Source organism: Anabrus simplex, chromosome 3 (assembly GCF_040414725.1).
Source record: "Anabrus simplex isolate iqAnaSimp1 chromosome 3, ASM4041472v1, whole genome shotgun sequence".
Classification (NCBI taxonomy): Eukaryota; Metazoa; Arthropoda; class Insecta; order Orthoptera; family Tettigoniidae; genus Anabrus; species Anabrus simplex.
The window spans coordinates 457,121,892-457,136,646 of NC_090267.1; the positions used below are offsets into that span (position 1 = coordinate 457,121,892).

Consider the following 14,755-nt stretch of genomic DNA (forward strand, 5'->3'; position numbering starts at 1 on the left):
TGGTGAGTATTACTTACACAGGACAGCAACAATTCTTAACACTGAAACATTGATTTATCTCAGTATAGTGTAATTGACTTGGTATATTTTAACAAGGACAAATGTATCTGCCAGTGGCTTAAAGTTCAACTAACTCCGATAGGATTTCGGCCACGATATGATAGGATAGGATAGGAAGCGGGTAGGACTGGAAAGGAAGCGGCTGCGGTCTTAATTAAGGTACGGTCCCAAATTTTTCATGGAGTGAAAATGGGAAAGTACAGAAAGTCACCTTCATGCCTGCTAATGATTGGGATCGAACCCGAACGCAAGCTTGCTGGTACATGGCCTGTACCACACAGCCAATTCCCTCAATAAAAATACAGTAGGCACACAATCTTTATTTATTTTTGAAATAACTACATATAAATTACACATCAATATATGCAAGGATATATAAAACATTATCGTAATTAATTATATTATTATCAAATTGGGCAAGCCTCCGTGGCTCAGGAGGCAGCGCGCCGGCCTCTCACCGCTGGGTTCCGAGGTTCAAATTCCGGTCACTCTATGTGAGATTTGTGCTGGACAAAGCGGAGGCGGGACAGTTTTATCTCCGGGTACTCCGGTTTTCCCTGTCATAATTCATTCCAGCAACACTCTCCAATATCATTTCATTTCATCTGTCGGTCATTATTCATTACTCCAGAGGAGTGCGACAGGCTTCGGCAGCCGACATAATTCATATCCTCGCCGCTAGACGGGTTTTCATTCATTCCATTCCTGACCTGGTCGAATGACTGAAAACACGCTGTGGATTTTCATTATCAAATTGGACACATTATTTAATACTGCAACAAGAACTGGGCACAGAAGATGACTAAACAAAATACCCATTGTAATACAGTACAATTAACTCTTTCACTGTTAGAAATGCCCAAATCAAATAGTGTGATTTCGAGGTCATTAAAGTAATTCCTAGCCCTAAGACGAACATTCTGAACGTTTATTATTTAAACTTGCTTCCCTCTTACACAGTATCCCCCTGTGAGTGGGAGTGGTAGAATAACACCCACGGTATCCCCTGCCTGTTGTAAGAGGTGTCTGAAAGGGGCCCTAGGGGTTCTGAACTTGGAAGCGTGCGTTGGCAACCACGGGGTCCTTAGCTAATTCCTGGAATTGTTTCCACTTACGTGTCCCAGGTTGCTTACTTTCATCTATCCCATCCGACTTTCCTTGGTCAACTCTTATTCTTTTCCGAGCCGAACGCTATTTGCACGTGCTTCGTGGCACTTGTTTTTCTTTGGCCGATCCCTTCATTCTTCGAGGTGTCGGATCCCTTCCATGTTTTTTTCTGATTTACTGTTAACAGAGGATAGTTGCCCAGTTGTAGTTCCTCTTAAAATAATAACTACCACCACCACCACTCTTACAAAGTAAACTTCTTGCAATATTTTAAATCGGTTACGATTTGTCTGAGTTCACTGAACAACATACTTGGATATGTTCAATCCTAGTCAACTGTAAATTACTGTGTGAGATAACTACTCGATGTGTTTGTAATTTTGCACTTGGAAGATAGTGGGTTCGAAACCCTCCACCAGCAAATGGAAGATGGTTTTCCTATGTCTTGGAAGTTGCTGTATTTTTGCATCTGTCTCTTAGCACAGGCCAGAGAAAAATGCAGCTTCATCTTCGATGAACGTTCAGTAACTTCATAAATTTCTGTTTCTAAACTTCGCCTATTTCAACCATTGTCAAATTATTTAGGGAAAACCGTGATGGGTTTTGAAAAAAGTCAATAAAACTTGGTGCTGGAAAGGTCCTTGTCCTTCACTGCCTCCTTAAGTATGCTTTTTAAGAACAACGATTTCTTTCCCCGCTTCTCAGGTAAAATGTCCATTTTCACATTCACACGAACGTTTCCTACCCAGAACACAGAAATAGCACAGGCTGTTACTGAAATGGAGGGAACCTACAATTATTGTCCAACAATAGCCCAACAATTGGTCAGATAAAATTAGTTACAGCCAAAGCTTAGCAACCAACTTCAATTCCTCGTAGCTTGAGCCGATTAATTTACACATTACTGTATATCTTTGGTGAAAAAAATGAAATGATACATGAGTGTCGGAGGATAAGTTCGGTTCGACAGTTGCAGGTATTTTGATTTGACTCCCGTAGGCGACCTGCGCGTCGTAATGAAATGACGAAGAAGATGACACATACACTCAGCCCCCGTGCCAGAGAAATCTAACCAATTATGGTTACAATTCCTCACCCTGCCGGGAATCGAACCCGGGACCCCTCTGACTAAAGGACAGCACGTTAACCATTTAGCTATTGAGTCAGACACTTACTTGCTTACCTGAGGTATATACAATTACCGTCAGGAGCCCCAGCGAGTACAACAGCAGTCTCGCGAAGACGTTCATCCCGGTACCGAAGCTGAAAAGAGATACCATATGATACATGACGAATATGGAACACTGCTTTGTAAGGGTCAATATGTTATCCAGTCGGAAAGTGTACAAGAAGGGGAGATGCTGATGTTATGAAAATGTAGGGAAGGAAATGCGATAGAAAGCATGACCACCAAGGTGTGAATATGTTAATCAGGGAAGGACAGCTGAATCAGGAAGTGATGGAACCAACTAGAGGTAAAAAATATGCTAGACGATGTGGTGATAAAACCAGATGAAGTGATAGATCGTATAAGAGAGAATCAAGCTGCTTTGTCATAGTTAAAAATAAATGAGGTAAAAAAGAAGGCTGTAAAGTAGGAACATTAGGCAAAACCATAAGGTTGATAAAATAGGTATGGGTGGTTTTTTAAAAAGAAATCATAATAAGTGGTATATGGCAAATAAAAAGGCGATGAGACTTTGGGTTGTATCCTTCTTCTTCTTTATTTGTTTACCCTACAGGGTCGGTTTGTCCCTCAGACTCAGCGAGGGATCCCACCTCTACCGCCTCAAGGGCAGTGTCCTGGAGCTTCAGACTCTGGGTCGAGGGATACAACTAGACAGGATGACCAGTACCTCGCCCAGGCGGCCTCACCTGCTATGCTGAACAGGGGCCTTGGTGGGGGATGGGAAGATTGGAAGCGATAGACAAGGAAAGGGAAGGGAGCGGCCGTGGCCTTAAGTTAGGTACCATCCCGGCACTTGCCTGGAGGAGAAGTGGGAAACCACGGTAAACCACTTCGATGATGGCTGAGGTAGGAATCGAACCCACCTCTACTCAGTTGACCTCCCGAGGCCGAGTGGACCCCGGACCCCTTTCCAGCCCTCATACCACTTTTCAAATTTTGTGGCAGAGCCGAGAATCGAACCCAGGCCGCCGGGAATGGCAGCTAATCACACTAACCACTACTCCACAGAGGCGGACTGGGTTGTATCCCCAACCCAAAGTCTCGCGCTCCAGGACACTATCCTTGAGGCGGTAAGGGTAGGATCCCTCGCTGAGTCCGAGGGAAAAACAATCCGAGACGGTAAACTAAGAAAGAAGAAAGAAACTATACACTGAAAGAAGCATTCTGGCAGATACGGCTGAAGGGAGGAGCATTGCACATGGCATTGCACGGTGTTGCCACATTCCTACATTATTTTGTCCTTCCCCTCGCTTTCGGCTCACTTGTTCGTTCGTTCCACTGATCTCTCTATACATGGATCGCTGATGGCAGCTCTCTCCTGCAGGAGAAAGTACGCCAAGTTGAGCGCGCGGTACGCCATGTTGGTGTACCCATCCTAGAGCTCTCCTTATGGGAAAGCAATGATAATATAATCAATTTTAAATCGCAATTAATGCCGCATTGGAATAATTAAAAATATAGGGACATGTTCACTCAAAGCATAAGGACATTGGGAACACCAACACGTCATTTCGAGGGCAGTAAATCTCCGGGATAGCAATAAAAATGAGTGTATAATAACGGCCGACAAATATTAACTTAGGTGCTGAATACATGCAATTAGCGATCGGTAATAAAATACGTAAAATACGTAAGCACTACAACACAACCTCCAAGAGCTTAGTCAACAAACAGACCTGAAGGCACAACAATATTATACAGAGCTCGTAAACTGCATATCCCTCTCAGTCAAGCAATCTTCGACACCGGGAAACAGAAGAAGAAATAGAATAAAATTAAAGGATAGTACTAAAAGACTGATCGAAGAAAGAGAACGTCTGAAACCACAAGCCAAAGAAAATGAACGCACAAAGCTGGAATATACAAAAATCAATAAACAAACGAAAAGGGAAATCCGAAAAGACATCAGAGACCACAACACGGAAGTAGTCAAAGAAATCATGGAAAATACAAAATCAATGAAGAAGATTCGAAAGGAATTAACTCCGGACAAACATTGGATACTGGGAGTGAAAGACAGTAATGGTAAAAGACAAGCCAAGAGAGAACAGATAGTGACACAAGCGACAGAATTCTACAGGAAATTATATACAAGTAATTCCCAAAATGGCACACAGTGTCATAAGACGCCAAAAGAGGACATTGAGGAAGGAATACCACCCATTCTTCCCAGTGAAGTAAGAGCAGCCATAAGGGAAGCAAAGAATGCAAAATCCCCAGGCGATGATGGAATCTACAATGAATTCCTGAAATGGGGTGAAGAAGACATAACCCCATTCATCACTACGCTATTTAACAAGATACTCGAATCAGAAGACATACCAAGGGAGTGGAAACAAAGCACCATCATACTTCTGCACAAAAAAGGAGCCAAAGACGATATCAATAACTACAGACCTATCAACCTAATTGTAAATCTTTACAAACTCTTCATGAAGATCCTAACTAAGAGAATGGCGAAGACACTAGATGAACAACAACCAGTGACACAAGCAGGTTTTAGAACAAATTACAGTACATCAGACCACCTACAAGCAGTGAATCAACTGATCGAGAAAACACAAGAATTCAATCTGGATGTATATATAGCATTTGTGGACTACAATAAAGCATTCGACTCCGTAGAACGGGAATACGTTTTAGAAGCACTGAGCAAACAAGGGATCCAGAACAAATACATCAGACTCCTGGATAAACTCTACGAAGGCAGTGAGGCCAGAATAAAAACAGAAAGAGAAGGAAAGAAAATCAAGATAGAAAGAGGAGTTAAGCAAGGGGACCCTCTCTCACCAAAATTATTCACGTGCTTACTGGAGAATCAGTTCAGAAAACTAGATTGGGAAAACAAATACGGCATTAAAATAGATGGAGCAAGACTAACGCACTTACGATTTGCAGACGACATCGTATTGGTGGCAGAGTCGGCAACGGAGCTAGAACAAATGATAATAGAATTAGACAACATCAGCAAAGAAGCAGGCCTGACAATGAATCCAAGAAAAACTAAACTGATGACTAATGCACTGGAAACTCCAGTTAGCGTAAACGGAGAAATACTGGAATACGTAGAGGAATGTGTATACCTTGGCCAGAACATATCATTCTCAAACTGTTCAGAAAAAGAGGTCAAACGGCGAATAGGACAAGCATGGAAGAGGTTCTGGTCTCTAAAGTTCATACTGACAGACAAGACTCAGAAACTCACCCTTAAAGCTGAAGTCCTAGAAAAATGTGTGATACCAGTCCTACTATATGGATGCCAAACCTGGGCGCTAACACTAAAACAAAGGAAAATGATCCAGATATGCCAGCGCAAAATGGAAAGAAAAATACTCCAGGTCACATTGAGAGACAGAATACGGAACGAAGATGTACGAAGGAGAACCGGCATGAAGGACGCTCTGACGACAGCCGATCAGTTAAAGTGGAAATGGGGAGGACACGTAGCGAGACTGGAGCAAAATCGATGGACCTACAAAATGACAATGTGGGATCCCAGACAAGGAAGACGAAACGTGGGAAGGCAAAGAACTAGATGGGCAGACTGGTTTGCAAGATGGGGAGGAAAACAATGGACAAGAACAGCAAAGATAAGGCAAGAGTGGAAAGAGTTGGGAAAAATTGTGTGCAGAGATCACTGACCTTACGGGATACACCTTTGCTCAAGCCCTGTAATAACATAGGTCGATCAAGACACATATTATAGATATTGTGCAGCAGTGAAATATGCAACAGTGCGCTTCCGCAAAGAGACCTGGAGATCACCTCTCTGATCACTACGGCATAATACAGTAAAATTGATAAAAGAGGTTTTTATGAAGTGGTGAATATAAAATTATCATCCTCGCGTACACTGCGGAAAGAAGCCGAGCAAGTGTAAAATATGTTGAAATACGCTCTCAGGACAGAGGTGAAGAATACAACATACAATTGTACGCTTCGACGAAGAGGATACCGTGATGGTCATCTTCTGTGCACTCGGGAGAATGGCAAGACGAATGTCAAACAGATAAACGTTTGCATGCAGTAGTGACATGAATAACTCATCACATAACACATAGTGGAAGGAGGATATGCACTTGCAATGTATGTCAGGAGAATTTCAACGGAGGATAAGGTCAAGAAATTACAAGAAAAGTCTACAACATTCGGAGAAGAAGCTATGCAAGAACGAAGAGTGCAAGTTTACGCCTTTACCTAGAAACAACCTGAACCCTCCCTGGGATAAAAGTGTACACCTGTCATTTATGCAACAGTGCGTTTTCGCGAATTGTTGTTCCAGAAAAACACAATTGCATTCACTCGGGGGTGAGACTACACAAATGTACAATATGTGGTAATATGTTATCATGAAAATCTACAGATTAACCAATATAATAATGCTCTTCAGGACCTGCTCACCTGATGAGCTAAACTGAGCACTGTCCCTGCATTGCAGGAGGCCATAGCCCTTAGGGGATTCATACGGCTAATTTATTTATTTATTTATTTAATAAAATACGAGTGAAAAACAGTTTATGGAAACATTGCTGTAAATTTTATACATATATGTCACGAACTTATGCATTCTTAAGGGGAGGTAGGACTGAATTTTTCGTATTTTGAGCCAAAAACTCTGTTTTCCTTTTTATTTATACAAAAATAGCCCTTTCCTCTTTCAGATTTTTTTTTTAAATTTTAGTAATTCCGGCTTGTTTAAAGCTTGTAGAAGCCATTTAATATGAGCCCGTAGGACATTTAAAAGCCCGGAACCACACCCACTTCTCCTGTAACGGGAGAATGACATATTCAATTATTTCGCGGCGTATTTGCCGTAGAAGTACACTTCGGCATGGTGACAGTCACTTGTATACTACGTAATTAATACAATTACGTTATGTTAGGAAATATTGTAATTTGAATTGATGGAGAGAATGTTGTACCTCTTCCAAATAGTACTCAATTTATATCCGCCACACATGTATACTTTAATAGTTTAAATATATTATGTATTTGTATTGTTTTCATTTAGGAATTCGTATTTGTGTTAATCGTGGTTCCCTTGTTTGTTTATATTTTACTAACATGCAGAAGTAACATGTGGTTTCAATTCAGCGAGTGAAATATCTAAACTAGTGATTTTTCATTGATGTATTTGATCTTATTTCCTTTGTAAATGTGTGGGGTATTGCAATAACACAGCACAGAACACCCGTGGAACTACAATCAGGAGGCCTGGCGTCACTGAACTAAGCATAAACAAAGCAAGCGCGCTCCTCGTGGTCTACGTCACCGTGCGCTCGCTGCCATCTTACTACGCCAGTCATCTTCTATTCGGCTTACTGCTACCCAAGCTACCAGCCATCCATGTATAGAGATCAGTGGTTCGTTCAGAACGCAGTGTTCTGTTGTACACAACTCAGAAGTGAGGGGTTTGACAAGTCCAAGTAACACGAGCCGGCTTTCAGGCTTATCACCATGACAACCGCTCTGGACCCGCCCCCGTTTCCATGGCAACCATACCCCCTACTCCCTTATTCCCACCGAGGCAGGTAGTAAACGGACCTCGCCCTAAGTATGTCATAATGCTCCTTTAAGTATTACGACCTTGATAGTGGTAGCAAATAGCGTCAGTTAATTTGACCTCAATAGCATGCCTATAAATCTACGTACACGAGCGAGTCTTAATTACTCTTAAATGTCAACCAGTTTCAGTGAGATGTGATTCCACTACTTCGAACATAAAATTACGGTAGGTTACGCAGGTAGTCACATAGGCTCAAAGAACGGAGAAGCCATGACGATCCCCTGTGGGTGGGGCGGTAGAATAACACCCATGGTAACCCCTGCCTGTTGTAAGAAGCGACTGGAAAAGGGTCCCAGGGACTCTCGTCTTGGAAGCCTGGGTTGACGACCATGAGGCCTTGAGATGAGTGCTGGCATTTCTTCAATTTACTTGTGCCAGACTTCTCAATTTCATCTATCCTATCCTGTCTCCCTCGGTCAACTCTTGTTCTTTTCCAACCCCGATGGTATTAGGGCACTCGAAGCTTAAGGAGTCTTTTCATTTTCACGCACTTCGTGTCCCCCGTCTTTCTTCGGCCGATATCTTCATTTTTCGAAGTGTCGGGTCCCTTCCATTTTTCTCTGCTTAGTGTTATGTAGAGGATGGTTGCTTAGTTGTATTTCCTCTTAAAACAACAATCACCACTATCAAGCCATGAAGAGTATGAAACTTAGTCTTTCAAATTCACCTAATGACACAGGGTTCGGTGACGAACTACTCAATAAAAATCGGAAGGAAGAAGTGAGAAGGTGCTAGTGCAGAAAGCTATATTTAACTATGGTCCCAAGTTCGCAATTGCAGCCGATAAGAGGTCAGCTTTAGAGGCCCGGTGCAGGTCTTTTGATTTGACACCCGTAAGCGACCTGCGCGTCGTGATGAGGAAGAAATGATGAAGACGGCACGTTCACCCAGTCCCCGTGCCAGGAGAATTGACCAATTACGGTTAAAATTCCCGACCCTGCCGGGAATCGAACCCGGGACCCCTGCGACCAAAGTCCAGGACGCTAACCATTTAGCCATGGAGCCGGACAACGTATCTTGATGATAATAAGACAATACAGTTTGGTAAATTTGGGTCTTAGGGGAACTCCCCCTGTGGGTGGGGGCGGTAGAATAACACACACGGTATCCCCTGCCTGTCGTAAGATGCGACTAAAAGGGGCCTCAGGGGCTCTGAACGTTTGAGCGTGTGTTGGCGACCACGGGGCCCTCAGCTGAGTCCTGGCATTGCTTCCACTTACTTGTGCCAGGCTCCTCACTTGCATCTATCCTATCCGATCTCCCTTGGTCAACTCTTCTTTTTTCAGACCCCGACGATATTACGTACGGAGGCCTAGGGAGTCTTTAATTTTCATGCCCTTCGCGGCCCTTGTCTTCCTTTAGCCGATACCTTCATTTTTCGAAGTGTCGGACCCCTTCTATTCTTTCTCTCTGATTAGTGTTATATAGAGGATGGTTGCCTAGTTGTACTTCCTCTTAAAACAATAATCACCACCACCACCACCACCACCACTATCTTAGCAAAACCCGGGTTAATTAGAACATCATATAAATACCATAAAGTAATGCTATTTTTGCATTCCCACACATTATAGAGGGTTACTCAATTTGTGCGAGAGTTTTTTTCTAATTACCATATCAATTTTGCATTTTATTTTCCTACATATGGTATTTATATGATAATATTCTAATTACCCCATGTTCTAACCACCCCGCGTTCCCCTACTTATCGTATGCCTTTTAGTGTCGAGAGTGTCCGAGAACATGTTCGCCTCACCAGGTGCAGGTCTTTCTATTTGACGTCCATGGAAGACCTGCGCGTCTGAATGTGGCATGATGATAATGAAGTAGAGGGAGGTTGAAAACCGGTGACGACACGCAGCCTACTTCTATCAAATAACACCAAGGGGTCTGCTCAAAGCTTTACGTCTCCCCCCGACGGTCAAATCACCGTCAACGGCGTCATATGCCCTCATTCCACTGCGGAGAGGTTTGGAATTGAATCCAGGCTTTCGGCACGCAATCTAGTGATTAGAAATTATATACCATCACGTCTTCCACCCTGCCGGTCAACATGCTGATGGTGAATTTTTTTCGACCAACGGGACTCGAACCTGCTAACCACGGTGTCAGACAATGTAGAACATCCCAGGAAATAATCGAACACTGTAAGTAAAGTTTCACAAATACAAGTGACCTCGCTTTTATTAAAAGTTCAATATAATTGAGATTTTGTCGTCCGACTCGTTTGGCTGTATGCTCAGCACAGCGTCCTTCGGTCCAGTGGGTTCTAGGTACGATTTCCGGTCTAGTGGAGATTTTTTTACAATTTGCTTTAGATATCACCGATACAGATAGATCTTGTGGTACCGAGCTCGATAGCTGCAGTAACTTAAGTGTGGCCGGTATCCAGTATTCGGGTGATAGTGGGTTCGAACCCCACTGTCGGCAGCCCTGAATATGGTTTTCCGTGGTTTCCCATTTTCACACCAAACAAATGCTGGGGCTGTACCTTAAGGCCACGGACGCTTGCTTCCTGTCCCATCGTCGCCATAAGACCTATCTGTGTCGGTGCGACGTAAAACCAATAGAATTTTTTTAAAAAAAGATCTTATTCTTGTATACAAGGAACTTAGTATACAGTAACACAACAGAAAATTTATTGCTTCAATATTTTTATACAGTATTTACAAGAAATATAATGAAACTTGTCTTGAAGCTTGATTGCACGCAGTTAATGCTGTTATTATATGATAGACTGAAAGTCTGTGGCATAAATATATATTTACAAAGAGAGAGTCCTATATACACATTCAAACCTATCTTGAGGAGATAGTCTATTCGACTGGGAAATGTCCTTGGATAGTCGAAAACTATCTGCTGTGGGATAACAAGTGTAACTTGTAACAAGAGTTCGTACTAGTAGAATACTAGTATTGGACTTAGACTTGCAAGGAACTTGCATCAATATCTTAATTCGCAGAATGCTGAGATAGTCGTCGGAGCACTGGTGAGGACATGCGGGAGAAGCAGAATGCTTGACTCGGGGCTCGACGTGGCTACGGGGATCAGGGAAGATAAGGCAATGTCCGGAGGTGAAACCTCACGACCAGCAATTTGTCCACCTGTTCAAACACATTTTAAAGAGGATGCCTCCGTGTCTGACTTGCGGTGTGGTCTGGTCGTTGGACACTGGAGTAGTTCTGGAGAGGCGATGGAATGTCGCTCCTTATATAGCGCTGGCTGACATCACCGACGAGCATGCCAGGCGCAGTGCAGTCCTCTCGTAGCCTCTGGAAACATCGGTGATGCGGCGGGTTGCGGAGCTTGTAGGCGCAGAGCTGGAGCGCGGAGGACACACACAACACTTATGGTGACCACGATATAGGAAAGGGCTAAGAGTGGGAAGGAAGCGACCATGACCTTAATTAGTGAGAAGCGGAAATAAAGGAAGCTATTCTAAAAATAGTGATTTAAACTCGGGCGAGGTACAAGAAGTGTCAACTATTCAGCTCGCCAAAATAACACAAACGCATTTACACAAGCAACATCGAACATCGCATTCAAAGTAAAGTACAGTTTTTCTTTCTTAATCATTTTACACTCCAGGGTTGGTTTCTCCCTCGGACTCAGCGAGGCATCCCACCACGAACGCCTCAAGGGAAGTATCCTGGAGCGTGAGACTTCGGGTCGGGGGATACAACTGTGAAGGAGGACAATACCTCACCCAAACGGCCCCAACCGCTATCCTGGACAGGGGCCTTGTGGGGGGATGGGAAGATTGGAAAGAATAGACAAGGAAGAGGGAAGGAAGCGCCGTGGCCACGTAAACTTTTTGAGGATGGCTGAGGAGGGAATCGAACCTCCCGAGGCTGAGTGGACCCCGTTCCATCCCTCGTACCACTTTTTGAATTTTAACTGTGAAGGAGGACAATACCTCACCCAAACGGCCCCAACCGCTATCCTGGACAGGGGCCTTGTGGGGGGATGGGAAGATTGGAAAGAATAGACAAGGAAGAGGGAAGGAAGCGCCGTGGCCACGTAAACATTTTTGAGGATGGCTGAGGAGGGAATCGAATCTCCCGAGGCTGAGTGGACCCCGTTCCATCCCTCGTACCACTTTTTGAATTTTATGGTTGGGCCGGGAATCGAACCGGGACCTCCGAGGGTGGCAGCTAATCACGCTAACCACTACACCACAGAGGCGGGCTCAAGCACATAAACAAAATATGAATTTAAACATCGAAAATGGCTGAAAAACAATAAAAATGATAAAATATGCATTTATATGCCCCATAAAACAAGGCTAAATATGCTCATCCCAGGGAATAACAAGATAAATAAAAAAGTTATTCTCAGAGGAAACATTCTTCTTCTTTGAAAACAATACGAAATCACCGATTCACCAAAGTGTTCAAACCATTCGGTGCTATATGAAACAGCTTGTTAAATAACGGTTTTGGTATGATTTTGTTTAATTCAAAACATTAATGCAGTATCTGTTTTGGATCTTGAATGAATCTATACCTTCATTTTTCTAAGTGTCGGATCACTTCCATTTCACCCACGGTATCCACTGTCTGTCGTAAGAGATGACTAAAAGGGGCCCAAGGGGCTCTGTATTTTGGAGTGTGGGTTGGCTTCCACTGGGCCCTTAGCTGAGTCCTGCCATTGTTTCCACTTATTTGTGCCAGGCTCCTCACTGTTACCTATCTTCTCCAACCTCCCTTGGTCAAATCTTGTTCTTTTCCGACCGAACGGTATTAGAGCAATCGAGCCTACTAGTAGGGAGTCTTTCATTTTCACGCCCTTAGTGGCCCTTGTTTCCTTTAGCCGATATCTTCATTTTTCGAAGTGTCGGATCCCTTCCATTTTTTCTCTCTGATTAGTGTTAGTGTTATGCCGGGCTGAGTGGCTCAGACGGTTGAGGCACTGGCCTTCTGATCGCAACTTGGCAGGTTCGATCCTGGGTCAGTCCCGTGGTAGAAGGTGCTCAAATACGACAAACTCGTGTCGGTAGATTTACTGGCGCGTAAAAGAACTCCTGCGGGACTAAATTTCGGCACCTCGGCGTCTTTCAAAACCGTAAAAGTAGTTAGTAGGACGTGAAGCCAATAACATTATTATTATTATTATTATTATTATTATTATTATTATTATTATTATTATTAGTCTATTATTATTATTATTATTATTATTATTAGTCTATTATTATTATTACTATTATTATTATTATTATTATGTCCGGCTCGTTGGCTGAATGGTCAGCGTACTGGCCTTCTGTTCAGAGGGTCCCGGGTTCGATTCCGGCCGGGTCGGGGATTTTAACCTTCATTAGTTAATTCCAATGGCAATGGCCCGGCGGCTGGGTGTTTGTGCTGTCCCCAACATCCCTGCAACTCACACACCACTCATAACACTACCCTCCACCACAATAACACGCAGTTACCTACACATGGCAGATGCCGCCCACCCCCATCGGAAGGTCTGCCTTACAAGGGCTGCACTCGCCTAGAAATAGCCACACGAAATTGAAATTATTATTATTATTATTATTATTATTATTATTATTATTATTATAAATAGAGGATGGTTGCCTAGTTGTACTTACTCTATAAACAATAATCACTACCACCACCACCACCAGCAATAATTCATTTACAAGACAATAATATTCACGTCCACAACACCAACAGAAAATAGTCCATACTACACACATGCCAAACTGACTTATTTGGCTGAATGCAGTTTTATTAACAATATTAAGAACATTAATAAGATAACTCTGCCTCTGTGGTGTAGTGGTTAGTGTGATTAGCTGATAACCCCGGATGCCCGGGTTCGATTCCCGGCTCTGCCACGAAATTTGAAAAGTGGTACGAGGGCTGGAACGGGGTCCACTCAGCCTCGGGAGGTCAACTGAGTAGAGGTGGGTTCGACTCCACCTTAGCCATCCTGGAAGTGCTTTTGCGTGGTTTCCCACTTCCCCTCCAGACAAATGCCGGGATGGTACCTAACTTAAGGCCACGGCCGCTTCCTTCCCTCTTCCTTGTCTCTCCTATCCAAACATCCCATCCCCCACCATAGCCCCTGTTCAGTATAGGTGAGGTCGCCTGGGCGAGTTACTGGTCATCCTCCCAGTTGTATCCCCCGACCTAGAGTCTGAAGCTCCAGGACACTGCCCTTGAAGCGGTAGAGGTAGGATCCCTCGCTGAGTCCGAGGGAAAAACCAACCCTGGAAGGTAAACAGATTAAGAAGAAGAACAAGATAATTCAATTATCTGGTTCTTACCGGTGACTGTTCTGTGTTCTTGAATAATATGGAGGTAAAATTTGGCTATTTATTCAGTACTATGACGAAATGATTTATCTTGTTAGTGTCCAAAAACAGAGAGCAATGACCTTAGCAGGTTACTGAAAATTTAAAAATGGAAAAAAAATTCTTACCTGGTTTTTCCCAGGGAAGAGTGAAATAAATGACAGTATCACCAGTGCACCTTAAATTCACAAAACCACCGAAATTTGGCAATCCAAGACTATCAGTTGTGTCGACTTACACTGCACTGCGTGTACTACAGGATACTGTTTGTTGGTTCCAACACTGTCATATATTATGACTTCATAGGGAATACCCACGATAACCAAATGAACTTGATAACACAGTAACAACATTATAAATAGCAGAACTTCATTTCAGGTCATGAATGGGGACGAATCTCACGCGAACGGAGATCGCATGCCGTTGTCTTGTCCCCTTCTCCTTCATGATCACCGTAGCAAAAAGTGGCAGTCTGTCTCTATCTCAGTCGATCCCTTATCATTATCAGTGTGTTTCCTTTTTGAGTAATTATTTC

At 43.3% G+C, this 14,755-nt stretch overlaps 1 protein-coding gene across 1 annotated transcript in view; it reads right to left on the bottom strand.

Moving 5' to 3' along the window:
- Positions 1–14,474, bottom strand: part of LOC137498966 (endochitinase-like) — a 49,079-nt gene extending 34,605 nt beyond the window's left edge. Inside the window, exons 1-2 of the mRNA XM_068226869.1 lie at positions 14,349–14,474; positions 2,351–2,430 (exon numbers count right to left, since the gene is read on the bottom strand). Coding sequence (XP_068082970.1) covers positions 2,351–2,417 — 67 coding nt within the window. The 5' untranslated portion in view covers positions 2,418–2,430; positions 14,349–14,474. The remainder of the gene's footprint in view (positions 1–2,350; positions 2,431–14,348) is intronic.
- Between the last annotated feature and the right edge of the window lie 281 nt (positions 14,475–14,755).